The 27084-nt window shown below is 68.5% G+C and overlaps 2 protein-coding genes across 4 annotated transcripts; both read right to left on the reverse strand.

Annotated features, from left to right (window-relative positions):
• Window positions 1–6865, reverse strand: IRF9 (interferon regulatory factor 9). The gene is made up of 10 exons (XM_074969939.1): window positions 6791–6865; window positions 5821–6004; window positions 5230–5416; window positions 4674–4804; window positions 4469–4568; window positions 3967–4035; window positions 3338–3428; window positions 3046–3296; window positions 1190–1306; window positions 1–958 (listed from the first exon to the last, which is right to left on the reverse strand). Exons 2-10 carry the CDS (start codon window positions 6001–6003, stop codon window positions 663–665), a joined length of 1425 nt encoding a protein of 474 aa, XP_074826040.1. The 5' UTR covers window position 6004; window positions 6791–6865; the 3' UTR covers window positions 1–662.
• Window positions 6866–8067: 1202 nt separating this feature from the next.
• Window positions 8068–26860, reverse strand: RNF31 (ring finger protein 31). Of its 3 annotated transcripts, none has more exons than XM_074969940.1 (22): window positions 26784–26860; window positions 25070–25275; window positions 24413–24559; window positions 22929–23084; window positions 22594–22647; window positions 22360–22426; window positions 21793–21976; window positions 19801–20131; window positions 19233–19460; window positions 18701–18955; window positions 18266–18448; window positions 17454–17678; window positions 16681–16854; window positions 15831–15929; window positions 15419–15508; window positions 15077–15191; window positions 14668–14786; window positions 9600–9713; window positions 9382–9439; window positions 9076–9172; window positions 8386–8554; window positions 8068–8195 (listed from the first exon to the last, which is right to left on the reverse strand). In XM_074969940.1, the coding sequence occupies exons 2-22, from the start codon at window positions 25265–25267 to the stop codon at window positions 8142–8144; spliced, it is 3117 nt and encodes a 1038-aa protein (XP_074826041.1). In that variant the 5' UTR covers window positions 25268–25275; window positions 26784–26860; the 3' UTR covers window positions 8068–8141. The 3 variants fall into 3 exon arrangements, with proteins under 3 accessions (XP_074826041.1, XP_074826042.1, XP_074826043.1); XM_074969941.1 differs by lacking the exon at window positions 26784–26860 and adding an exon at window positions 26519–26575; XM_074969942.1 differs by lacking the exon at window positions 22594–22647.
• Window positions 26861–27084: the final 224 nt, after the last annotated feature.

Here is a 27084-nt window from a genome sequence, read left to right on the forward strand (position 1 = left end):
TAAGTCAAATAAAACTTTATTTAATAACACAGACACGATTCATAAAGTTCTTGCAGTTAGGGATAAAGTGCAAAGGGACCTGAGCTTAAGGTCCTAGCTATGGCTGCAAGGGGCGGGGGGCAGACACAATCTTGCCGGAGGTCAAGAGGGCCTTTGGCAGGTAAAAGTTTCTACAAACTGGAGAAGAAGCTTCCTTCTTCCATGGAGAGAGGGACGTAAAACTAGAAGTCCTGCCTCTACAACATTCACCACAGGACATTTTGGCGCGACCGCATTGTGCATTCGGCACTACCAAGACAGGATGTCCCGCCTCTGTACAACAGGAAGTCCTGCCGCTACACATTCAAAATGCCAGGAGCTCCCTCCCGAATAATGTCCCACCCCTACCCACTGGTCAAACCAGAAAGTCCCCACCCTTACACAATCCAAATCCCTGGTGGTCCCTCCCAGCTCTACACAAGAGCAAAACAGGAAGTCCCATCCCTACACAATGCACATGACAGGAAGGCCAGCCTCCAACAGGTTCCAGACCTCCAGGAATTGCTTCCCTAAGAATGCACCAAATCAGGAAGTGCGTTCAAGTGTGGTCTCCAACCCCAGGAAGTCCCTCCCCCGGACAGTGAGCAAAAAGAGAAGACCCACCTCAACAAAACAGGTGAGACTCAATATCCTGCCCCATCATGTACCACAAGCCAGGAAATCCCTCCCCATATAACGGACAAAATAGGATGCCTGTTGGGGGGCATGACTTCTAAGTCCAGAAAGCACCTGTCCCACATGGGACAAGACAGGAAGTCCCACCCCTGGCCCCCTAAGTCGAGGCAGTGGCAGGGTCTGGAGCATCTTGGGTCCCTCACATTGGGCTGTAGAGACAGGAGGACTCCAGGGAGAGGAGGCAGACGGATGCCATCTCCACCTCGGGCATGTCCAGCAGCTTCCGGGCGAAGGCTTGCTCCATCTGTAGGGGGCAGGGAGAGCGTCAGGGCATGGCTGCCCCCCACCATCCCACAATGCACCTCAGTTCCCCCTGCACCCCTCCCACAATAGACCACTGCTCCCACACATCATCCCACAATGCACCACTGCCCCCCATACCCTCACCATCCATAATTCACCACCCCCATCCCACAATGGACTTTGCCCCCTCACTGCCACCCCACAATGCACCACTGCCCCCCCGGCTGCCCACCTGGATGATGATGAGCTTGTCCGCGGGGCCGTCCTGCTGCCCTAACTCCTCGCCCAGGCATAGGGTGACGTGGGGCTCTGGCTGGGGCGCCCAGGCCCTGCCGGTACAGCTGCAGCGCTGTGGGGAGAGCGCCAGGGGGCAGAGTTAGCGGGGGTCTGGCTCTGGGCGAGGCAGGGGGGGACTCAGAGGCACCACAGAGGAGATTTGGGGACACTGAGGGCTATTGGGGGTCACAGCAAGGGAAGGGGGGGCACTCTGGGGTTCGGGGAGCACAAGGGTGCGATTCTGAGGTCACAGCAGGGGATGTGGGGGTCGCTGTGGGGCTGCAGTGTGCGGATTAGAGGTCACATAAAGGGGATAGGGAATTGGGGGTCCCAGTGGGGGCAATTCAGGGGTCAGACCAGAGGTGGATCAGGATGCAGGGGGTCACAGCAGGGGGCTTGGGGGTCATTATGGGGGATGGAGGGTCAGAGTGGGCCATGGGGGTCTTTCCCTTGTTATGTTGTATGTGAGTCTTACTGTTGAGCTGATGTGAGTTTCACTGTTTTGCATGAATACTATGTGTGCCTCAGTTTCCCTGTGTGCTGCACCAATACCTCGGTGGTGGGAATTGGTGAGACCTCTGGGGCAGGTGAGGCTGCTCCAGCTGTCTGCCCGTATGCTGTGACCAGTGCCCTTCGGAGCCTGAGACCCAGGAGCGGAATGCAACCAGGTGACGACCAGGTGCAACTCTTGGCCCGGGCAGGGAGACAAAGAGAAGGATGAGGAGCAATGGGGGTGTCTGAGTCAGGGTGGCTGGAAGCTGGGCAGCCTGCTTTGGGGGGGCTGGAGGGGGAGTCAGGCCACCTGGCCCAGGACGCCCCAAGATGGACTTGGCTGAAAGTCACTGATTTCTGTGCTAACGAGGTCTGTTGTATGCGTGTTCCTGTCAACTAATAAACCGTCTGTTTTACGCTGGCTGAGAGTCCCGTCTGACTGTGGAGTTGGGGTGCAGGACCCCCTGGCTTCCCCAGGATCCCGCCTGGGCGGACTTGCTGTGGGAAGCGCACGGTGGGGCAGGGGAGGCTGAATGCTCCGAGGTCAGACCCACGAAGATGGAAGCCTGGTGAGCCTCTTGCCCTGGAGACAGGCTGCCCCAGAGAGGAGGCTCCCCCAGAGTCCTGCCTGGCTTCGTAGGGAGCAGTTCAGAGCATCGCCCCACTGACCTTGACAACTGGTGTCAGGAGTGGGATAAACTGCACCCCGTGGACAGAGCATCCGGTAAGTGACGGGAGCAGTAACACAGAAGGTTTATTAGTCGACAGGAGCACGCATAGAACAGACCTCGTTAGCACAGAAATCAGTGACTTTCAGCCAAGCCCATCTTGGGGAGTCCTGGCCAGGCGGCCTGGACTCCCCCTCTTCCAGCCCCCCAAGCAGACTGCCCAGCTTCCAGCAACCCGACTCAGACACCCCCGTTGCTCCTCCTCCTTCTCTTTGTCTCGGGATCTGAGCGGGGATATGGGGGTCGGGGGGGGGGGAATTCGGGGTCCAAGTGGGGGGATGGGGGTTCAAGTGGGGAAATTGGGGTCCGAGCAGGGAGATGGGGGTCAGGGGTCTGAGAGAGTATATGGGGCTCGGGGTCCAAGCGGGGTATGGGGGTCAAGGGTCTGAGCGGGAAAATTCGGGGTCTGAGCAGGGATATGGGGTTGGGTGTCTGAGTTGGGCATACTGGGGGTCCAAGCTGGGAAATTCGGGGTCCAGCGCGGATATGGGGGTTGGGAGATCCGAGCGGGCGATACTGGGGGTCCCAGCGGGGCTATGGAGTTCAGGGCTCCGAGCAGGGGATACAGCGGGTTCGGGGCCAGCCCACTCACCTTGGCGGAAGGCTGCCCCACTGAAGACTTGCGTGACGTCATCTCTCTCCAGTTTGCTGGGGGCGGCGGGGGGCGCCCCGGAGCCCCTCCAGTACACCCGGCCCCGGCAGCGGCGCCCGATGAAGAGCCCCTGGGGGGAACTGGCCACCATCACCCCCTTGGCTAGTGCCCCCAGCAGCTCCTGCGTGGCCTGGCGCTTGGGGGGGTCCCGCACCCTCTCGGCGGGGGGCAGCAGCACCCGCTGCATAAAGCTGGGGGCATGGGGGCTTGTGGGCGCCGGCGTGGGGGTCACGGCGTGGGGGTCACCAGGAAATCGCCCTGGGGCAGCCGCTGCTGCCACACCAGCTCCCCGCTGTACCACAGGGACAGCAGCACCGAGTAGTCTGGGGGAGAGAGAGAGAGAGAGAGAGAGATCGGGGTTATGGGGGGCGTGGGGCAGAGGAAGGGGGTTATGGGATGAGTGGCACAAGGGGCATGGGAGGTGTGGGGCAGAGGAGGGAATTATGAGGTGGATGGGGCAGAGGGCATGCGGGTTTGGGGCAGAAGAAGGGGGTTATGGGAGATATAGGGCAGAGAGACTATGGGGGCTGTGGGGTGGTGGAAGGAGGATGGGGAGGTGTGGGGTGGGGAGGAGGGATTGTGGGGGAGGTATGGGGTATGAGGTGGGGGATGGGGTTCTGGGGTGGCAGGGTGGGGGGCTGTGGGGCAGGGAGGAGGTGGGGAGGAGGGGTTGTGGGGGAGGTATGGGGTATGAGGTGGGGGATGTGGTTATGGGATGGCAGGGTGGGGCGCTGTGGGATATGTGGGGCAGGGAGAAGGTGGGGAGGAGGGGTTGTGGGGGAGATATGAGGTGGGGGACGGGGTTCTGGGGTGGCAGGGTGGGGGCTGTGGGGTGTGTGGGGTGGGGGGGGCTGGTCTTACCATCCATGGGGGGCAGGATGGCCCCCGAGTCCAGTGTGACGTTAATTACGATCTCGTTCAGATCTGGGGCTGTGGGAGAAACAGGGCCTGAGTCCCGGACAGATGCCCCCGGCCCTGAACCCGACTCCCCGCTCACCCCCCCGTCCCTCCCCCAACACCCCCACTGACCCCCCACCCTGAACCCCGACTCCCCACTCACCCCCGTCCCTCCCCCAACACCCCTACTGACCCCCCCGCCCTGAACCCCGACTCCCCGCTCACCCCCGTCCCTCCCCCAACACCCCCATTGACCCCCCTGCCCTTAACCCCGACTCCCCGCTCACCCCCCGTCCCTCCCCCAACACCCCCACTGATCCCCCTGTCCTGACCGCAACACGCCAGACTGTCCACCCTGACCCCCAACCCTCCACTAACCCTCCGCCCTGCCCCCAAGTGCCCACTGACCCCCCGCTCTGCCCCCAACCCCGGACTGACCCCCTGCCCTGACCCCCGCAGCTCTTACATGGGACCCCGGCGTCAGGGCTGCGCTCGCTGGTGTCGATGCCGGAATCATCTGAACTGTGCGAGGCACCGGCCACGGGCTCTGACCCCGACATCACCTCCTGGGGGGGCAGAGAATGAGATGGGGGGCCAGCCTCCTGGAGACACGTCCCACTCCCCCGCAGCCCCCTGAGACACCTCCTGGCCCCCCCAGCCCCCACACTCACCATGCTGACTATATCCAGGCTGAGGGGGGCCTGGGCAGCCCCCCCGGTACTCCCCACCTCGTCCCCCTCCGAGGAGGATTCGGGGTGCTCCTTCTTCACCTGCTGGGGGACCCTCCGGGCTGGCAGCTTAGCTGGGGAGGGATGAGAGGGGGCCTTAAACCGGGGAAACAGGGATGCCGGGGTCCCTGGAGAGCCGTGACAGGGGAGGAGGGCTGTCCGGACACTGGTGTGCCCAGGAGGGCTGTGACACCGTGTGGGAGCCGCCCGGACGCCGGGGTCCCATGACAAGGAATGGGGTGCCCGGGATGTGACACTGTGTGGGGGCCGCCCGGACGCTGGGGTCCCATGCCAGGGGCTGGGGTGCCCGGGAGGGCTGTGACACCATGTGGGAGCTGCCCGGACGCTGGGGTCCCGTGCCAGGGGCTGAGGTGCCCGGGAGGGCTGTGACACGGTGTGCGGGCTGCCCGGACACTGGGGTCCCGTGCCAGGGGCTGGGGTGCCCGGGAAGGCTGTGACACCCTGTGGGGGCTGCCCGGACGCCGGGGTCCCTGCTCACCGGGGCGCTGCTCGGCGGGCGGCACCAGGCGGTACACCTTATAGGGCTCGGCGACATCCAGCTGGGAGCGCGTGGGCACCTCCTCAAACTCGGGGCTCTTGTTGAGGGCACAGCGCAGGCGGGTCTTCCAGCCCGCCGGGTCCAGCCGCTCGCCCGGCCGGTACTTGCCCTTGTACGCTGCCCAGGCCTGGGGAGGAGCGGGGGGGTTAGCGTGGGCCTGGCCCCCTGGCGTGTGCCACTCCCCCGGGCCCTTAGCATGTCCCATGCCCCGTGTCCCCATCCTGTGTCTTTAGCACGATCCCGTCTGTGGCCTTAGCGGGCACATACAGTCTCCTTAGTCGATGGCTGGCATGTGCTGAGTATGTTCTTTGCATGTGGTTAGCATGTGCTTCAGGTGGCCATGCTGTGTTTTAGCAAAACCTTAGCTGGTATTTGCTATGTCTTTAGCATGTGCATTGCGTGTCACTATTGTATCCTTAGCATGTTGCTAGTGTATCCTGGGGGGGTCATGTTGCTAGGATAGCTTTAGCGTGTGCTTGGCATGTGGCTAGTGGCTGCTCAGCGTGTCCGTAGCGTGTCCGTGGCGTGTACCTTGAAGAAGGCCGCGTCCTCGTCATGGCGGAAGTCCTGCTTGCCGGCGTGTTTCCAGGGGATGCGGAACATGGTCTTGGCGGGGGGGTCGTCCCAGACCAGCCCCGGGAACCGCCCGCTCTCCACCTGCTCCACAGTCCACTGGCGCAGCTTCCGCGTGGAGCGGGCCCGGCCCGACGCCATCCTGGGGGGCGGGGAGAGGGGTGAGTAACCCCCATACCCGCCACGGAGCCTCCCCACCATCAGGGCTGGGCCGGGTCACCGGATGGGCCCCCCACCCCAGGCAGTGGTGCCCCCCATGGGTCAGGGACCCCAACACCCCCAGAGATCAGTCCCCTGCCTGAGTCACCCCCCCAGGGTCAATACCTCCAACATCCCCCATCAGCCCCCCAACTTTAAGCCCTACTGGGGGCTTGTTCCCCCGAGGGCTTCCCCTCCCCTGATGCACCCCCTCCACTTTCATCTCCCATGGACAACCCCAAAACTCCCAAGACCTTCCCCCAGTTTTCAGGGGACCCCAATTTCCGCTCACTTCAACCCCCGTCACCACCAAAGCTCCTACCCCAGAGTGTACGCCCCCTCGCACCCCACACGACACAGCCCAGGGCACCTGAGCAATTGAACCCCCTTTGCTCCCAGGGCCCCCCAGGGTCACCCAATTCAGTTTTCAATTCACCCCAATTTAGCCTGATTATCTTCCAGTTCACCCCCGTTCTCCCCCCGATTCACCCCCATTCTCCCCCAATTCCCACCCCATTTCACTCCAATTCACGCCCATTCTCCCCCAATTCACCCCCCGATTCGCCCCCCAATTCCCACCCCCGATTCACCCCCATTCTCCCCCCAATTCTCCCCATTCTGCCTTAATTCACCCCCGAGTCCCACCCTGATTCCCATCCCAATTCACCCCCACGCTCTCGCCGGGGAGTCTCCGGGTCTGACCTGCCCCGCACCCCCGGACCGAGCTCACCTCCCCAGCCCTGCGCGGCGCCGTTTGTCCCGGGGCCGCTCGGTCGGTCCACCGGTCTCCGCCCCCGCCCCCGCCCCTCCGCGTTTCTCCGCCGCTTCGCTCCTTTTCCCAGAAATCACGTGGCCCCGAAGGCTCAGCAGCCGCCAGGGGTCGCCCGGGCACACAGAGCGGGGGGGGCAGCGCTGGGCTGGGGGGGCTGCAGGTCGGGAGTGAGGTGCACCGCAGGGCGGGGGGGGGCAGGGCTGGGGTATCGGGGCGGCGGGTCGGGAGTGAGGGGCACCGGCAAGGCTGGGGGGGCAGGGCTGGGGTATCGGGGCGGCGGGGAGGGAGTGAGGGGCACCGCAGGGCGAGCGGGGGTAAGGCTGGGGGGGCAGGGCTGGGGTATCGGGGCGGCGGGGAGGGAGTGAGGGGCTCGGGCGTGAGGGGCACCAGCAGTGCTGGGCTGTGGGGTCTGCGGGTCGGGAGTGAGGGGTACCGGCGGGGGGTGGGGGGGGCAGGGCTGGGCTAGCGGGGGCTGCAGGTCGGGAGTGAGGGGCACCGCAGGGCGCGGGGGGGTAAGGCTGGGGGGGCAGGGCTGGGGTATCGGGGCGGCGGGGGGGGCGGCGGGTCGGGAGTGAGGGGCACTGGCAGGGGGGGACAGGGCTGGGATATCGGGGCGGCGGGTTGGGAGTGAGGGGCTCGGGCGTCAGGGGCACCGGCAGTGCTGGGCTTGCAAATGGGTGGGGGTCAGTATTGGGGGCCGATCTAGTTTTGGGGTGCTGCTGGTGAAACTTGGATGCTAGACAGTGTGTGGGGGGCCGTTGGCTGGCAGTGGGGGCAGGACTGGTTCCAGGGGGCTGAGTCAGGGTTGGGGGTACGGTTAGTTTTGGGGGGGCTATTGGTCAGGATTGGGCAGCTTTGGGGGGCTGAGTCAGGGCACTTGTGGGGTACCTGTTGCTGCATGAAGAAGCTGAGATTCATGCTTTGATCAGGCTGTTTTATTGGGTCTTCCAATGTTCTGTCCCCTGAACCCCCAAATCATGTTACCCCAAAGGGCTTGAACCCCAATATTCTGAGCCGCACAGAGTTCCCAAATCGGTGCCCCCACTCCAATGTCAGATAACCCCTGAATTTGGGGGATCAGGGCCCCCAGTCAGGGACCCCACTGGTAGCTATTTTGAGGTCCCTTAGGTCTTGGTTGGGGAATTGGGGTTCAGGATAGAGAGGTTCTCACATGACCCCAAAAATCAGCTATTGGGGTGCTGGGATCCCCAAAAATCTAATCATCCCCCCCAATCTGCTCCCCTCCCTGCACAGCAGCATCTTCTCAAATCTTCCAGCCCAGCCCCCCGCCCCCGTCCGTCCGGAGGGGTCACTGCCGCTGCCGCAAGATCTTGGGGCCCAGGGGCACCTCGTCCATCAGCTTCTGTGGGGGGCAGAGAGGGGAGTGAGGGGGTCATCCCATTAGCCCCCCAAGATTCCCAGCCGCCCAGCCTGTGCCCCTGGCTCCTCCCTTCAGGCGTATCACCTCCCCGACCCCCAGACCTCAGCCCCCCACAATTTCCCCTGGGGTCCCTGCTGAGCTCCCTAGGCCCCCCACCCCGTGGGGCTGGTACCTGCAGCAGACGCCCATGGTAGGTGTCCTCGGGCTCCCCGGGGGGCCGGGGGGGCAGCGCCCCCTGGTGGCGCCGGTAGACGGTCTCCAGCTCGGGCAGGGAGTAGAGCCGGGCAGGGTCCAGCGCCCGGGCGTTGATCAGGCTCACCAGGTACTCCTTGTAGTGCGCTCTAGGGGGGACGGGGGTCAGCCGGCGCTCGCCCCCCCGTGTCCTCCCCAGATCCCCCTGCCTCCCCCCCAGATCCCCCAGCGCCCCACACGTCCCTCCAGCACCCCACACGTCCCCCCAGCGACCAGGCATTGATCAGGCTCACCAGGGACTCCTTGTAGTGCGCCCTAGGGGGGACGGGGCTCAGCCGGCACTCACCCCCCGTGTCCCCCCCAGATCCCCCTGCGCCCCAGACGTCCCCCCAGCGCCTGGGCATTGATCAGGCTCACAAGGAACTCCTTGTAGTGCGCCCTAGGGGGGACAGGGGTCAGCCCCCCGCGTTCCCCCAGATCCCCCAGCACCCCTGCTGGCACCCCCAGCTCCCTCACCTACCCCTGCCCCATGTGTCCCCCCAGCCCCCGATTCACCAGCCCCCACATCCCTAGTCCTCCTGATCTCCCAAGTCCCCCAATCTCCCACATAACCCCTCTCCACTCCAGCCCTCCCGACCACCCGAATGCCCCACAGCCCCCCCCCACTCACTGGCAGAGGCCGGCGTAGCCGGGGGGCGTCTCCTTCCCGCAGGCCTCGTCCCGCAGCCCGGCCAGCGTCTCCTTCTGCTCCATCACGCGGCACCCACCTGGCACGCACGGCATGATGGGTAACACCAGTGCCCCGGCTACCCACAATCCCCTGCCTGGGGGGAGGGGGCGAATTCACCTGGTTACCCACAACCCCCTGCCCGGGGGGGAGGCGGCAATCTCACCTGGTTACCCACAAGCCCCTACCCAGGGGCCCATAGCCCAGTTACCCATAATTGCCCGGTTACCCACAATCCCCTGCTCTCACCTCCAGGTGCCGGGCGGGTCCCAGTGGGGGGCTCCGTGTTGAAGACAACGCTGTTATCCTGGGGGGGGGTCAAGAGTGAGACCCACAGTTGCCCCCCAATGGTCACCCCCCCCCAACCCCCAGCTCCCCCCCCCATCACCCCTGCCCCTGGACCCCCCCGTCCTCCCAACACCCCTCAGGGCCCACCCCCCGTCCCGGATCCCCCCGTGCCCCCCGACCTGCAGGAGGTGCTGCAGCCGCCCCACGTCCCAGTCGCGCAGGTAGAAGAGGCAGTCGCGGGGGTGGTGCCCGTGCAGGGACTGGCGAACCGGGCACGAGGGCACCGGGCATTTCTGGGGGGGAGACACAGCTACACAACAGCACAACCCCCCTCCCCCTGGCAGCCCCGCCCCCCACCCCGCCAGCCCCCCACCGCTACACAACCCCCCGGCTCCCCCACCAGCCCCGCCAGCCCCCCACCGCTACACAACCCCCCGCCAGCCGCCCACCGCCCCCACACCGCTACACACCCCCCTGCCAGCCCCCCACCTCCCCGCCAGCCCCACACCGCTACACAACCCCCCAGCTCCCCCACCAGCCCCGCCCCCCACCTCCCTGCCAGCCCCACACCGCTACACAACCCCCTGCCAGCCCCCCAGCTCCCCGCCAGCCCCACACCGCTACACAACCCCCCGCCAGCCGCCCACCGCCCTGCCAGCCCCACACCGCTACACACCCCCCTGCCAGCCCCCCACCTCCCCGCCAGCCCCACACCGCTACACAACCCCCCGGCTCCCCCACCAGCCCCGCCCCCCACCTCCCCGCCAGCCCCCCACCGCTACACAACCCCCCGGCTCCCCCACCAGCCCCGCCCCCCACCTCCCCGCCAGCCCCCCACCGCTACACAACCCCCCGCCAGCCGCCCACCGCCCTGCCAGCCCCACACCGCTACTCACCCCCCTGCCAGCCCCCCACCTCCCCGCCAGCCCCACACCGCTACACACCCCCCTGCCAGCCCCCCACCTCCCCGCCAGCCCCACACCGCTACACAACCCCCCGCCAGCCGCCCACCGCCCTGCCAGCCCCACACCGCTACACACCCCCCTGCCAGCCCCCCACCTCCCCGCCAGCCCCCCACCGCTACACACCCCCCTGCCAGCCCCCCACCGCCCCGCCAGCCCCACACCGCTACACAACCCCCCGCCAGCCGCCCACCGCCCCGCCAGCCCCACACCGCTACACAACCCCCCGCCTCCCCCGACAGCCCCGCCCCCCACCTCCCTGCCAGCCCCCCACCGCTACACACCCCCCCGCCAGCCGCCCACCGCCCCGCCAGCCCCCCACCGCTACACACCCCCCCGCCAGCCGCCCACCGCCCCGCCAGCCCCCCACCGCTACACACCCCCCTGCCAGCCCCCCACCTCCCCGCCAGCCCCACACCGCTACACAACCCCCCAGCTCCCCCACCAGCCCCGCCCCCCACCTCCCTGCCAGCCCCACACCGCTACACAACCCCCTGCCAGCCCCCCAGCTCCCCGCCAGCCCCACACCGCTACACAACCCCCCGCCAGCCGCCCACCGCCCTGCCAGCCCCACACCGCTACACACCCCCCTGCCAGCCCCCCACCTCCCCGCCAGCCCCACACCGCTACACAACCCCCCGGCTCCCCCACCAGCCCCGCCCCCCACCTCCCCGCCAGCCCCCCACCGCTACACAACCCCCCGGCTCCCCCACCAGCCCCGCCCCCCACCTCCCCGCCAGCCCCCCACCGCTACACAACCCCCCGCCAGCCGCCCACCGCCCTGCCAGCCCCACACCGCTACTCACCCCCCTGCCAGCCCCCCACCTCCCCGCCAGCCCCACACCGCTACACACCCCCCTGCCAGCCCCCCACCTCCCCGCCAGCCCCACACCGCTACACAACCCCCCGCCAGCCGCCCACCGCCCTGCCAGCCCCACACCGCTACACACCCCCCTGCCAGCCCCCCACCTCCCCGCCAGCCCCCCACCGCTACACACCCCCCTGCCAGCCCCCCACCGCCCCGCCAGCCCCACACCGCTACACAACCCCCCGCCAGCCGCCCACCGCCCCGCCAGCCCCACACCGCTACACAACCCCCCGCCTCCCCCGACAGCCCCGCCCCCCACCTCCCTGCCAGCCCCCCACCGCTACACACCCCCCCGCCAGCCGCCCACCGCCCCGCCAGCCCCCCACCGCTACACACCCCCCCGCCAGCCGCCCACCGCCCCGCCAGCCCCCCACCGCTACACACCCCCCTGCCAGCCCCCCACCTCCCCGCCAGCCCCACACCGCTACACAACCCCCCAGCTCCCCCACCAGCCCCGCCCCCCACCTCCCTGCCAGCCCCACACCGCTACACAACCCCCTGCCAGCCCCCCAGCTCCCCGCCAGCCCCACACCGCTACACAACCCCCCGCCAGCCGCCCACCGCCCTGCCAGCCCCACACCGCTACACACCCCCCTGCCAGCCCCCCACCTCCCCGCCAGCCCCACACCGCTACACAACCCCCCGGCTCCCCCACCAGCCCCGCCCCCCACCTCCCCGCCAGCCCCCCACCGCTACACAACCCCCCGGCTCCCCCACCAGCCCCGCCCCCCACCTCCCCGCCAGCCCCCCACCGCTACACAACCCCCCGCCAGCCGCCCACCGCCCTGCCAGCCCCACACCGCTACTCACCCCCCTGCCAGCCCCCCACCTCCCCGCCAGCCCCACACCGCTACACACCCCCCTGCCAGCCCCCCACCTCCCCGCCAGCCCCACACCGCTACACAACCCCCCGCCAGCCGCCCACCGCCCTGCCAGCCCCACACCGCTACACACCCCCCTGCCAGCCCCCCACCTCCCCGCCAGCCCCCCACCGCTACACACCCCCCTGCCAGCCCCCCACCGCCCCGCCAGCCCCACACCGCTACACAACCCCCCGCCAGCCGCCCACCGCCCCGCCAGCCCCACACCGCTACACAACCCCCCGCCTCCCCCGACAGCCCCGCCCCCCACCTCCCTGCCAGCCCCCCACCGCTACACACCCCCCCGCCAGCCGCCCACCGCCCCGCCAGCCCCCCACCGCTACACACACCCCCGCCAGCCGCCCACCGCCCCGCCAGCCCCCCACCGCTACACACCCCCCTGCCAGCCCCCCACCTCCCCGCCAGCCCCACACCGCTACACAACCCCCCGCCTCCCCCGACAGCCCCGCCCCCACCTCCCTGCCAGCCCCACACCGCTACACAACCCCCCGCCTCCCCCGCCAGCCCCGCCCCCCGCCTCCCCCGCCAGCCCCGCCCCCCACCTCCCCACCAGCCCCACACCGCTACACACCCCCCCGCCAGCCCCCCATCTCCCCGCCAGCCCCACACCGCTACACAACCCCCCGCCTCCCCCGCCAGCCCCGCCCCCCACCTCCCCACCAGCCCCACACCGCTACACAACCCCCCGCCAGCCCCCCATCTCCCCGCCAGCCCCACACCGCTACACACCCCCCCGCCAGCCCCCCATCTCCCCGCCAGCCCCACACCGCTACACAACCCCCCGCCTCCCCCGCCCCCCACCTCCCCACCAGCCCCACACCGCTACACAACCCCCCGCCAGCCCCCCACCTCCCCGCCAGCCCCACACCGCTACACAACCCCCCGGCTCCCCCACCAGCCCCGCCCCCCACCTCCCCGCCAGCCCCACACCGCTACACAACCCCCCGCCAGCCGCCCACCGCCCCGCCAGCCCCACACCGCTACACAACCCCCCACCAGCCCCCCACCTCCCCGCCAGCCCCACACCGCTACACAACTCCCCGCCAGCCCCCCACCTCCCCGCCAGCCCCACACCGCTACACAACTCCCCGCCTCCCCCGCCAGCCCCGCCCCCCACCTCCCCGCCAGCCCCACACCGCTACACAACCCCCCGCCAGCCCCCCATCTCCCCGCCAGCCCCACACCGCTACACAACCCCCCGCCTCCCCCGCCAGCCCCGCCCCCCACCTCCCCGCCAGCCCCACACCGCTACACAACCCCCTGCCAGCCCTGCCAGCCCCCCACCTCCCCGCCAGCCCCACACCGCTACACAACCCCACGCCTCCCCCGCCAGCCCCCCCCACCTCCCCGCCAGCCCCACACCGCTACACAACCCCCCGCCAGCCCCCCACCTCCCCGCCAGCCCCACACCGCTACACAACCCCCCGCCAGCCCCCCGCCCCACACCGCTACACAACCCCCCGCCTCCTCCCCGCCTCCCCGCCAGCCCCACACCGCTACACAACCCCCCGCCTCCCCCGCCAGCCCCGCCCCCCACCTCCCCACCAGCCCTACACCGCTACACAACCCCCCGCCAGCCCCCCACCTCCCCGCCAGCCCCACACCGCTACACAACCCCCCGGCTCCCCCACCAGCCCCGCCCCCCACCTCCCCGCCAGCCCCACACCGCTACACAACCCCCCGCCAGCCGCCCACCGCCCCGCCAGCCCCACACCGCTACACAACCCCCCACCAGCCCCCCACCTCCCCGCCAGCCCCACACCGCTACACAACTCCCCGCCAGCCCCCCACCTCCCCGCCAGCCCCACACCGCTACACAACTCCCCGCCTCCCCCGCCATCCCCGCCCCCCACCTCCCCGCCAGCCCCACACCGCTACACAACCCCCCGCCAGCCCCCCATCTCCCCGCCAGCCCCACACCGCTACACAACCCCCCGCCAGCCCCCCGCCCCACACCGCTACACAACCCCCCGCCTCCTCCCCGCCTCCCCGCCAGCCCCACACCGCTACACAACCCCCCGCCTCCCCCGCCAGCCCCGCCCCCCGCCAGCCCCACACTGCTACACAACCCCCCACCTCGCCCGACAGCCCCGCCCCCCACCTCCCTGACAGCCCCGCACCGCTAAACAGCACAACCCCCATGACCCCCCATGTCCCCCCTACAGCCCCACACCACAACACAACCCCATCCCTCTGCATCCCCACAATGTAACACAACCCCCTTTCCCCCCACAACCCCCGACAGCCCCACACCCAACACCCAACGCAACACCCGTGCCCTACAACCCTGCACCACACCCCCATCCTAAGCCAACACCCAGCAACAAACCCTACACCCTCACAGCACCCCACCCAACAACCCTACAACACAAACCCCGTCCCCCTCACAACCCCTGACAGCCCCACACCCAACAACCAACCCAACACCCGCACCCCATCACAACCCCCAACAGAACGCACCACCTGATAATCCCACAACACACCCCCACCCAACCAACCCAACCGCCCACCACACAGCCCCCTGGCCCCCCCTCACATTCTTGGTGTGAAAGGCCCCGTAGCAGCCGCTGCAGAAGTGGTGCCGGCACTGGGAGCACTGGAAGTGCATGCAGCCCCCCCGGGCCAGCGCGTACGGGAACTTGCACTTGGGGCATGCTGGCGAGAGAGAGAGAGAGAGAGGTGGGGGAGGTCAAGCGGGGGGCAGGAGCCGCCCCCCAACCCAGCAGCCCCCGGGGGGGGAGACGGGAGAGGGGGCCAAAGAGCAGGGGGGCTTGGAGTGTGTGCGGGGGACAGGGGGCTCACCGATCCCATTCTACAGGAACACTGCCAGCCCCTGCGCGTGGTACTGGGGGGCAGGGGGCGGGTGGGGGGCTGTGGGGGGGATGCGGGGGGCCTGGTACTGGGGGGTGGGTTGGGGGGCTGTGGGGGGGACACGGGGGGCTCACCGATCCCGTTCTCCTGCAGGTACACCGCCAGCCCCTGCGCCTGGTACTGGGGGTCGTTGGTTCTCTTCCACTCCTGGAACTCCTGGCACGACAGGCCCTGGTGCTGTGGCTCCCACTGGGGGGGGGAAGAGACGTGGGGGTCAACGTGGTCTCGGAGGGCCCCACCACCACCCACACAGTCCCCCCTGCTCCTCCATGCCCAGCCCCCCGCCACTCTGCCTACCCTGACCCCCCCAGAGCCTGCGGAACTACCCGACACTGGAGCTTCTGCCTCTTGTCGGCGTGTGTCCCCCCCCGCCCCCCGGCCTGGCTCCGCCCCCTCCCCTGCAGCCCCCCCCTCACCGCGCGCTTGCAGTGGACGCAGAAGCTCTGGTTGCACTGGGGACACTGGGCGGCCGCCTGCTCCGACTCGTAGATGAACCCGAACGAGCACTGGGAGGAAAGGGGGGGTGAGACAGAGAGACCCCCCCAATCCCCTGAGAAACCCCCCCCAGCCTCCCCTCAGAGACTCCCCCGCAGATGCGCACCAAGAGACCCCCACAGCCCCCCCGAGAGACCCCCCAGAATCCTGCCCCTCCCCTGTCGCATATGTCCTCCTCTTCCCCCCCCCACCAAGCCCACCCCACCCTGTGCCCCCAGCCCCCACCCTTGTCCACTGGCCCCACCCCTAGAGTTCCGGCCCAGCCCTGGCACTCAGCCCCCAGCAGCGTTCTGGCTTGGCCCCGCCCCCGGCCCTGGGGCCCCGCCCACTCACATGGGTGCACCACTGGAACTTGGGGTCCCGCATGAGCTCCCGCTCCGTCAGCTTCTTGCTGAACAGTTCGTAGGTCTCGGGGTCCAGGCACTCACGGAGCTGGGGGGCAGGGAAGGGGTGAGCCGGGGCTTCTGGGACTCCCCGGTCTTTTAGGGGTGCCCCACCCCCCAGGCTGGGTGCAGGGGGGCTCCCAGGCATGGAATGGGGGCTCACCCCAGGGGGTGTGTGTGGCTGGGGCGCAGGGTCACCCCAATACCTGGGCATGAGGGCCACAGCTGTGGGGGTTCAGGGGGACTAGGGGGTGGGAGTGGGTTTTGGGGTCCCCTGGAACCTGCATGTCCACCGGATTTGGCGGGGCTGGGGGTTTGGGGGGCTCCAGGGAGCTGGTACCTGGATGTCCAGCCTGGAGAAGCAGCCCAGCAGCTTGGGTCAGGGATTCGGGGGGGCTCAGGGAGGATGGGGGGGATTGGGGGGCCCCGGCGAGGATCAGGGGGCCCCAGGGAGGATCAGGGGCGGTACCTGGATGTCCAGTGTGGAGAAGTAGCCCAGCAGCGCGGGTCAGGGATTCGGGGGGGGGGCGGTCAGGGAGGATCGGGGGGCCCTGGGGAGGATCGGGGGCGGTACCTGGATGTCCAGTGTGGAGAAGCAGCCTAGCAGCTCGGGTCAGGGATTCGGGGGGGGGGCGGTCAGGGAGGATCGGGGGGCCCCGGTTGAGGATCGGGGGCGGTACCTGGATGTCCAGCGTGGAGAAGCAGCCCAGCGGCTCGGGTCAGGGATTTGGGGGGGGGGGGGGGGGCTCAGGGAAGATCAGGGGAGGATCAGGGGCCCTGGGGAGGATCGGGGGCGGTACCTGGATGTCCAGCGTGGAGAAGTAGCCCAGCACCTCGGTCTCCTCGCTCAGGTCGGGCGCGTCGCAGGCCGGACACACCAGGTCCGTGATGTGTTTCTCCTTCACGGCGATGGTGAAATGCTGCGCGAAGCAGTCGGGGCAGATGGTGCATTCGCAGGACGTCAGCGACTGCATCTGGGGGGACGCAGGTCAGATGGGGCCGGCTGGGGGGGATGTATGGGGGGGCGGCATCTGGGGACTCGTCTGGGGGGGCCGCGGGTCAGACGGGGCCGGGAATCAGCCCCGCAAGGGAGATGCGTTGTGGGGGGGGGACACATGTCTGGGGGGGATGCATCCGGCAGGGGACACAAATCTGGGGACTCGTCTGGGGGTGCCGTGGGTCAGATGGGGGCTGGGAATCGGCCCGGCTGGGGGGGGATGTGTCGGGGGGAACGCGTCTGGGGACTCGTCTGGGGGGGCGCGGATCAGATGGGGGCTGGGAATCGATGCCTTGCGGCGGGGTGCAGCGCCCGGCGGGGGGGTTAGGCCTGGCCGGCAGGGGAGTGCAGCGCCCAACGGGGGGGTTAGGCCTGGCCAGCGGGGGGGTGCAGCGCCTGGGGGGGGTTAGGCCTGGCCGGCGGGGGGGTGCAGCGCCCGGCGGGGGGGATCACTCCCGGCCGGCAGGGGGGTGCAGCGCCCGGCGGGGAGGTTAGACCTGGCCGGCGTGGGGGTGCAGCGCCCGGCGGGGGGGTTAGGCCTGGCCGGCGGGGGGGTGCAGCGCCCGGCGGGGGTACCTGGTTGCGGGGCAGCGCCCAGCCACACACGGCGCACTCCCAGTTGAGCAGGCGTTTGATGAAGTCGCGGTCGGGGGAGGCCCGCACGGCGTCCACGATGTCGGCCAAGGCCGCCCGCCCCCCCCGGCCCCCCGCCGCCTCCTGCTCCCGCGCCAGCGACAGCACCAGCTCCGCCCGTCCCCAGCTGGGCAGCCCCAGCGAGGCCAGCAACCGCCGCAGCAGGGCCTGGGGGGAGAGGGAGTCAGCACCCCTGGGTCCCCTGTGGCCCCTGCTTCCCCCCCGCCCGCAGCCCCCATGTCACCCCCCATGTCCCCTGCTTCCCCCCGCCTGCATCCCCCACGGCCCCCCCATGCCCCCTGCTTCCCCCCCGCCCGCAGCCCCCATGGCCCACCCATGCCCCCTGCTTCCCCCCCGCCCGCAGCCCCCATGGCCCACCCGTGCCCCCTGCTTCCCCCCCGCCCGCAGCCTGCATGGCCTCCCCGTCCCCTGCTTCCCCCCGCCCGCAGCCCCCATGTCACCCCCCATGTCCCCTGCTTCCCCCCGCCTGCATCCCCCACGGCCCCCCCATGGCCCCTGCTTCCCCCCGCCCGCATCCCCCACGGCCCCCCCATGCCCCCTGCTTCCCCCCCACCTGCAGCCCCCATGGCCCACCCATGGCCGCTAGTTCCCTCCCGCCTGCAGCCCCCATGGCCCCCCCCATGCCCCCTGCTTCCCTCCTGCCCACAGCCCCCATGGCCCCCCCCATGCCCCTTGGTTCCCCCCTCGCTCCCACCCCCAGACTTCCCCCAGATCCCCCCACCCCCGGCTCTGACCTGCCGGTCAGGCGCGTGGAAGTCGATCTCGGGCTCGGCCGGCTCCCACATGCGCCGGTGGAACGGCTCCAGCTGGAGGCGCTGCAGCTCCATCAGGGCCCCCCACAGGTCGCCCCCGTTCTGGTAGAGCGCCTGCAGCACCGGCCCCCGCTCTCCGAACCCCAGCGCCGCCAGCTCCCGCACCTGCAGGGGGGAGAGATGGGACCCCGGACACGGCACTGGGCCCCCCCCCTCCCCTCTCCTCTCCTCTCCTCTCCTCTCCCCCATAAGCCCCTCCCAGGCCCCGCCCCTCAAGCCCTCCCCTTCCCCTGCCTCAGAACCCTTTCCCCCTCCAAGGACCCACCCCTCACCTCCCCAGGTCCCGCTCCTCCCCTACAAGCCCCTCCCTGCCCCACAAGTTCTGCTCCTCCCCTCCCATCCAAGCCCCGCCCCCACCTTGCTGTGCCGGGCGCTCAGGCAGCGGCTCACGGCCTCGTCCAGGTCGCCCTGGCTCTGGGTCCAGGCAGCTCGAGCCTCCTGCTGGGTGATGGCACCCAGCTCGGGACCCGCCCCCCGCTCCGTGGCCTGTTCCACCACCGCGTCCAGCACTGCGGGCAGCTCCGAGCGCAGCCAGGGCAGGGGCAGCTCCGTCCCCGAGTACCGCAGCGCTGCCCCCACTTCCTCCGGGGGCACCCCCGCCAGCTCCGCCTCCTGGGGAGAGGGCAGGGTTAGAGAGAGCCCCGCCTCCTCGTCTGGGAGAGGGCGGGGTTAGAGAGAGCGGGGTTAGAAGGGGTTTCCGGCTGGCTCCGCCCCCGATGATGGAAAGGGAAGAGTCGGGTTGGTCTGTGCAGAGGAGGGGCGGGGCCTGCACGGGAGACAGGCACAAGAGGGGGAGGAGCTTCAAGGCAATTCAGGGAGAGGGTAGGGTCTACAGATTTTTTTCAAGGGCAAAGGGAGGGGCCTATGGAAAGGGGGTGGGGCCACTCACCCGGATCATGGCCACCAGCTTCATCCCATCCTCTCGCAGCTTCTCCTGCCGTCGACGCTCCACCTCCTCTGGTGAGAGGGGGTGGGGCTTGCCCGGACGCCGGAGTCCCTTCTCTTCTTGGAGGGGGCCCCCAAGCTGGCTGGTCCGGTTACAAACCTCACACACCCGCCCAGGCAGCTGGTTCCAGAAGGTGCAGTGTTCACACTGCCAGCCCAGGGCCCCCTCGGCCTGGGGGGAGCAAGTGGTTAATGGAGGGCGGGGGCTGCGGGTCAGGAGCGAGGGGCACCGGGGCGGGGGGAGGCCAGGCCCAGCGAGGGGCTGCGGGTCGGGAGCGAGGGACACCGGGGGGGGGAGGCCAGGCCCAGCGGGGGCTGCGGGTCGGGAGCGAGGGGCACCGGGGGGGGGAGGCCAGGCCCAGCGGGGGCTGCGAGTCGGGAGCGAGGGGCACCGGGGGGGGGGGAGGCCAGGCCCAGCGAGGGGCTGCGGGTCGGGAGCGAGGGGCACCGGGGGGGGGAGGCCAGGCCCAGCGGGGGCTGCGGGTTGGGAGCGAGGGGCACCCCCCCCTTACCTGCGTGGGCACCGGAGGGCCATCCAGGGGATGCTGGGGGTCGGAGGCGCCGGGCCGGCCGGCCAGCCGGGGGCGCTCACACATGGCACATAGCACGGTGGGGCCAGGGTTGAGGAAGGTGCAGGTCTGGCAGGCCCAGGCCCCCCGGGGGGTGTCCCCCTCGGGCAGGGGGTTGGGGGGCGTGGGGCAGCCGCGGGGCCGGTCGCACCCCATGCACAGCACGGCCCGCGCCTCATTGGGGGCACGGCAGGCGGCACAGCGCCAGGGCAGGCGCGGCTTGGGGGGCAGGTCCGGGCGGGCGACCGGGGGCTCCGACGGCACCATGGACAGGCTGAGGAGAGAGAAGGGGGGGGAAGAGATGGGTAGGGCCCCCCAAATCCCCACAGATCTCCCCATGCCCCCACCCTGCACCCCACAGCCCCCCATTCCTTTACCCCAATCCTCACAGCCCCCCACTGCCCCCACCCTGCACCCCCAATCCCCACTGCACCCCACACCCTCACCCTGCACCCCAAATCTGCACTGAACTCCCATTCCTGCACCCCAATCCTTACAGCCCCCCACTCCCCTCACCCTGCACCCCAATCCCCACTGCACCCCACACCCTCACCCTGCACCCCAAATCTGCACTGAACCCCCAGTCCTGCACCCCCAATCCCCACTGCCCCCAACATCCCCTGCGACACCCCCTCCCCTCCCCCACCTCTGCTCCCCCCTGGCCCGGCCCAAACAGGGACCCATAATGCTCTGGGGCAACTGTCGCCCTCTCCTGGCAACCGAATGGAACATCCCAGAATCCTCTGGGGTTTTAAAGGGCCGGGAGCCCTGGAAATTGGATTGGGGGTTGGGGGTCACAACTGTCTGGGGGTCCCCAATACCTGGGGAAGGGGAGATTGGGGTTAGGCAGGGGGTCCCCCGAACCGAGGGCCCTGTTGTCCGAATGGAGCCGGACTCCGCGGGCGAGCGGGGTCCCAGTCACGGACTTGCCGTGTTGGGGTGCGGGCAGCTGGGTGGTCCCCCCGGTGCCGGGTCCCCCCGGTGCCACGCCCGTCGGCCTCCCGAATTTGGACGTTTAATTGAAAACCCAGCCTGGAAAACTGGCGCCCGTGTTCAAGCCACCCATTCGGGGGGTCGGGGGCGTTTTCCTTCCTTTTATTCTTGAATATTAAACCCTGGGTTTTAAACTGGACACTTTTCATTTCTATTTTCAATTGACTCTTTTCTAGTATTGAATGGTGAATCGAATTCGTGCACTCGGCGTTTTATTTCCCAGTGAATTTGTGTTTCGTTTGTTGTTTCCCCCGAGGTTACTGTTCAGCCATTCGAGTATTTGACCATTGTCTTTCTTCACGAGAGAGAAAAGAAGGGAGACCAAGGACGGAAAACTTCCCTTTGATTAACCGCGGGGCGGGGGTCTGGTTCGCTTCGGACGCACGGCGCTTTATGGCAAAACTGTTATGAAACATTCGTCAAACATGGACATTTTTGATTTTGATTTTCAATTTAATTTTTAATTTCACTTGGTTTCTTTTTGAATTGTAATTCACCTGATCTTGTGGGGTTTTTGTTTTTTCTTCTTTGTTTAGTAACATTGAAAGCGTCTGAAATGTCCTGTTTTAGGTCTGGCTTTCACTGAAATAACACTTTGGGGGCCTTTTCCTTAGTACTAGGGCAAATATGTGATTTTTATTTTTAGTTTCAATTTATTTCAGGTTTTATTTCCTGGGATTTCAGTCTGAACGGTCATTTGTTTATTTTGCAGTTTGGGTGTTAAAGAGAAAAGAAACCTTTCAATTCATTTGTAATTGTAATTCATGTATTGCCTGGGGGTAGGACAGGGTTCAGGGGGTACCCAAGTCCTGGGGGGCTCAGGGGGTCCCCATTACCAGGGGGCTCAGGGGGTCACAGAGGGGGCCCATTATATGGGGCAGAACAGGGTTCAGGGGGTCCCCGTATCCTGGGGGCGGGGTAGTTCAAGGGGATCCGCGTTACCTCTGTGCAGGGGGCCCGGCCCCCAAGCCTGGCTCCCCCACGGAGAGGCGCCGGTGCTGGGCCCGGGCTGGGTGCTTGTGGAAGAGACGGTCACATTCGGGGCAGAGGCTCTGGTTGCATTCGGGGCAGAGAAGGGATGCTGGCTCCAGCCCACACAGCAGGCAGGTGGCCGGGGGGGCCGGCCCTGCGGGGCAGGAGAGAGGGATCATCCCACAGCCCGGCCCCCCATGCCCTCCAGCCAGTGCTCCCTCGCTCCCAGTCCCCACCGCCCTGCCCCACAGCACCCCCACTCCTCAGCCCCACAGTGCCCCCGCACTCTCCCCAGTGCCCCCCCAGCTCCTCCGCTCCCGACCCCACAGCGCCCTCCACAGCCAGAGCCCCCTGTGTCCCACAGCGCCCCCACTCCCCAGCCCCCCACTACCCACACCACCCCCCACGCTGTCTCCACAGCCAGTGCCCCCGTGCCCCATGGAACCCCCATTCCTCAGCCCCACAGCTCCCCCCACGCTCTCCCCACAGCCAGAGCTCCCTGTGCTCCACTCCCCATGGCACCCCTGTGGCACGCACCTGTCTGGGGCAGGGCTCCGGGGGGCGCTGTGTCGTGGATGGGCACCGAGTCCGGGATCAGGGTCACCTGGAAGAGATGAAGGGGTGACAGGCCCAGCCGACCCCCTCGATCCACCCGACCCCCCAGCCCTGCCTCAGCCCCGGACCCCATCTCCCCTAGCCCTGCCCCAGCCCCCGACCCCCTTCCATCCCACCCTTGCCTCCTCCAGACCATCTTCCACCTGCTCCCCTCACCTCTTGCCCCCCCTGCAGCATTCCCTGCAGGATATCGGGGTTCGGGTGATTGTTCTGAAATAGAAAAGCCACAATGAGACTCAGCCTCCGCCCTGCCCCCCCTCGCCCTGCCCCACGGCACCCCCTGCTCAGCTCCCACCCTGCTCCCTGCCCCACGGCGTCCCCTGCTCCCCCTGCTCAGCCCCCACCCCACTCCCTGCCCCACAGCACCCCCTGCTCAGCCCCCACCCCACTCCCTGCCCCACGGCGCCCTCTGCTCAGCCCCCACCGCGCTCCCTGCCCCATGGCCCCCTGCTCAGCCCCCACCCCGCTCCCTGTCCCCCAGCGCCCCCTACCGAGAGCAGCAGGTTGAGCTCGGCCCGCAGCAGGACCACGTCCACGGTGACAGAGGCCACGCGCCGGGCGTCCGGCTCCTCCAGCCCCTCGGCGAAGCTCAGCCCGTCCGGCTGCTGCTCCGTGTAGCCATAGAGCCGGAGCACGTCCCGCCCGCCCTGCGGGGAGCCGCGTTAGCACCGGGGCTCGGGGGGACCGGCGGGTGAGTACCTGGAAGCTGGGAGATATGGGGCAGCTGGGGGGGGACATGCGGGGGGGTATCTGGGGGGCTGGGAGATATGAGGGGGCTGGGGGGTGACTGGCGGGTGGGTACTTGGGGGCTGGGGTGTAACTAGGGGGTTGGTAACTGGGGGCTGGGAGATTTGGGGGGATGGGGGTGTTGGTACCTGGGGAGATATGGGGGGGTTAGGGGGTGACCGATGGGTGGGTTCCTGGGGGCTGGGAGATATGGGGGTGTTCGGGGGTGACCAGCGGGTGGGTACCTGGGGGGCTGGGAGATATGGGGAGGCTGGAGGGTGACCGGCGGGTGGGTACCTGGGGGGCTGGGAGATATGGGGGGGCTGGGGGGTGACTGGTGGGTGGGTACCTGGGGGCTGGGGTGTAACTAGGGGGTTGGTAACCGGGGGCTGGGAGATTTGGGGGGACGGGAGTGTCGGTACCTTCGGGGCTGGGAGATTGGGGGTGTTGGGGTGTCAGTACCTGGGGGGCTGGGAGATTTGTGGGGCCGGGGGTGTCGGTACCCATGGGGCTGGAAGATTTGTGGGGAGCGAGGGTGTCGGTACTTTCGGGGCTGGGAGATTTGGGGTGTTGGGGTGCCGGTACCTGGGGGGCTGGGAGATTTGGGGGGCAGGGGTGTCAGTACCCTTGGGGCTGGGAGATTTGGGGAGGCGGGCTGTCAGTACCCGCGGGACTAGGAGATTTGGGGAGGCTGGGGTGTCAGTACCCGTGGGGCTGGGAGATTTGTGGGGTGGGGGTGTCGGTACCCGTGGGGCTGGGAGATTTGTGGGGTGGGGGTGTCGGTACCCATGGGGCTGGGAGATTTGTGGGGGGCAGGGGTGTCGGTACTCTTGGGACTGGAAGATTTGGGGCTTGGGGTCTCACTTGTATGGTGTTGACCGTGCTACAGAAGACGGGGTTGTTGGATACTGGGGTACAGGGAGTGAGTGGGGTTCAGGAGTTGGGCGGTTCAGCAGACCGGAATGCGGGATTTGGGGGTTGTCACCTGGCTTCATCTATGCTGAAGACGACAAGGTTGTTGGGTATTGCAGTTCGGGGGGGCTGGGTGATCCGAGGGGTTTCAGGGGCTGGGGGGTTCAGTGTAGCTGGGTGATCTGGGGGCGGGGGGTTCAGGAGCCGGGGTGGTTCTGGGGGCTCAGGGACTTGGCGATCTGGGGCCCGGGGGGCTCAGGGGCTGGGCGAGCCGAGCCCTGGGGGGGGCTGGGGGGATTCAGAGGGCACTGGGGGGGTTCGAGGGCCGGGGTCTCACCTGGATGGCGTCGACCGTGCTGCGGAAGACAGGGTTGTTGAACTTGACCCCGCGCCAGAAGCGGGGTTTCAGGGGGTTCAGCAGGTTGCGCCCGTATTTCTCCAGAATGTTGAGGGCTGTGGAGATGGTTCGCAGGCAGGCCGGGGGCTAGGGGGTGACGGGGGAGGCATGAGGGGCACCCCAGAGCAGATACCCTGCCCCCCATTTCCTCCACAGCCCCCCCAACTCCCCTCCCACCAGGATCCCCCATTCTGCCCCTCTGCTCCCACCCAGAGCCCCCAATCCCTCCCCTACCCCCACTCTGCCCCTCCCCCAGTCCCCCTCTTTCAACCCCAACCCCCCTCCCAGCCCCACTGCCGCTGACCCTCTTCAGTGCCTTCAATGCCCCCTCCCCTTCCCAGCCCCCCAGCCCTGCCCCCCAACTCCCCCCACCTGCCATCTGCCCCCAATGCCTGCTCCCCAGCCCCTCATTCCTGCCCCCAACAGGACTTCCCCCTCCCCTTCCCAGCCCCCTAACTCCCCCCATCTGTCCCCAGTGGCTCCTCCCCTCCCCAGCACCCCATGCCTGCCCCCCAACTCCTCCATCTACCCCCCAACACCCCCTCCACTCCCCAGCCCCCCAGCCCTACCACTAACCCCCCCCCAGCCCAGCGCTACCTGCCCCTGCATGTTGGCGTGGAGGATGCCCTGGGCGTCGATCTCCCGATACTTGATGTGGAGGGGCAGGGGAGCCTCAACCAGCTGCTGGACAGTCTCGGGGTGCAGGTCCCCCGGGCTCTGGGCCAGCGCCCGCACCAGCTCCTCCCGCAGCTGCAGGAACTGGGGCTCCCCGAGGGGAGGAGGTGCCTGCGCCATGACCTGGCCTGGAGCAGAGCGAAGGGTTAACCCGCTGGCCCCATACCCCGCTTCCTGCAACCAGCCCCCCCGGACCTCCATATCCCCAGCCAGCCTTCACCCATACCCCAATATCCCCCGGCCAGCCCCTCCATACCCTGAACCCTGCAACCAACCCCCATACCCTGATATCCCCAGCCGGCCCCTGTACCCCGATCCCTGCAATCAACCCCCCATACCCTGATATCCCCAGTCGGCCCCTGTACCCCGATCCCTGCAACCAACCCCCCATACCCCAATATCCCCCGGCCAGCCCTTCCATACCCCGATCCCTGCAACCATACCCCGATATCCCCCGGCCAGCCTTTCCATACCCCGATCCCTGCAACCAACCCCCAATACCCCAATATCCCCCGGCCAGCCCTTCCATACCCTGATCCCTGCAACCAACCCCCATACCCTGATATCCCCCGGCCAGCCCCTCCATACCCTGAACCCTGCAACCAACCCCCATACCCTGATATCCCCAGCCGGCCCCTGTACCCCGATCCCTGCAACCAACCCCCCATACCCTGATATCCCCCGGCCAGCCCCTCCATACCCTGAACCCTGCAATCAACCCCCATACCCTGATAAACCCCAGCCAGCCCCTCTGTAACTCAATCCCTGCAACCAACCCCCGTACCCTGACATCCCCAGCTGGCCCCCATACCCCGATATCCCCCGGCAAGCACCTTCATACCCCAATCCCTGCAACCAACCCCCTGTACCCCCATATTCCCAGCCAGCCTTCCACTGTACCCTGATTCCCCCAATCCGCCCCCACCCATACCCGATTCCTGCAACCAGCCCCCCGTACACCCATATCCTCAACGCGCCCTCCCCCACACCCCAATACCCCCAGCCAGACTCCCACTGTACCCAGACATCCCCAGCCAGCCCCCCATACCCCAATATCCCCAACCCGCCCCCACCTTACCACGATATCCCCAGCCAGCCTCCTACTGTACCCCGATATCCCCCAGCCAGCCACCGCTTTACCTTGATTCCGCAACCCACACTCCCCCATACTCCAATACCCCCCAGCCAGCCCCCCACTGTACCCTGATATCCCGAGCCAGCCTCCCACACCCAGATCCCATTGGCCAGCTCCCCCGTACCCCAATCTTCCCCGGCCAGCCCCCCGCCCCATACCGTGATCCCCCACCCCGCGACATCAGCCCTGTACCCCGGTCCCCCAGAGCCCCAGGGGCGGGCGGCGGGGGGGCTGACCTGGCGTCGGGGGGCCGAGCGGCTGCTGGAGGTGCAGGGGGCGGGGAGTGCAGGGTGGGCCCTGGGGCGAGTCTAGGGGGGGAAGGCGGGTGCACGGTGAGCCTGGGATGGGTCGGGAGGGTGAAGGGGGGCCGGGGAAGGGGTCGAGGGAAGCAGTGGGGTCGGCGGGGGGGTGCAGGAGGCCGGCGGGAGGGGCCTGGGGTCGGCCTAGGGGGAGCCTGGGGTGGGTCGGGGGCTGCAGGGGGGCCGGCGCGGGGGTTCTCACCCTTCAGCGGGCGGGGCCCGGCCGAGAACTCGCGGAAGCAGCGCGCTGGGGACCGAAGAGAAAGAGAAACAGCTGATGGGGGGGCGGCAGGGGGGCCCGCGGGCCGGTAGGGGGGCGGCAGGGGGGCAGGTCTTGCAGCTGGGGCAGTGACGGTAGCCGGGGGACCCAGGGCTTGGAGAGGGGGGCAGTGGGGCCCAAGGCCGGCAGGGGGCACAGGATGCGAGGGCAGTGGGGGGCCCAGGGCCGGAAGGACGGTAAGGGGGCAGGTCTGGGAGTGGGGGCAGTGAGGGTCTTGGGGGGG

This window comes from Natator depressus, chromosome 13, assembly GCF_965152275.1.
Source record: "Natator depressus isolate rNatDep1 chromosome 13, rNatDep2.hap1, whole genome shotgun sequence".
Classification (NCBI taxonomy): Eukaryota; Metazoa; Chordata; order Testudines; family Cheloniidae; genus Natator; species Natator depressus.

Coding starts and splice junctions, on each gene's coding strand:
- IRF9 (XM_074969939.1), bottom strand. CDS start 6,003: ATGGCGTCGGGCCGGGCCCGCTCCACGCGGAAGCTGCGCCAGTGGACT. Junction 3,429..3,966: donor CATCCTGCCCCCCATGGATG/GTAAGACCAGCC, acceptor TCTCTCCCCCAG/ACTACTCGGTGCTGCTGTCC. Junction 959..1,189: donor ACAAGCTCATCATCATCCAG/GTGGGCAGCCGG, acceptor TGCCCCCTACAG/ATGGAGCAAGCCTTCGCCCG.
- RNF31 (XM_074969940.1), bottom strand. CDS start 25,267: ATGGCGCAGGCACCTCCTCCCCTCGGGGAGCCCCAGTTCCTGCAGCTG. Junction 24,560..25,069: donor ACGCCAACATGCAGGGGCAG/GTAGCGCTGGGC, acceptor GTCACCCCCTAG/CCCCCGGCCTGCCTGCGAAC. Junction 15,509..15,830: donor AGTTCCAGTGGTGCACCCAT/GTGAGTGGGCGG, acceptor CTTTCCTCCCAG/TGCTCGTTCGGGTTCATCTA.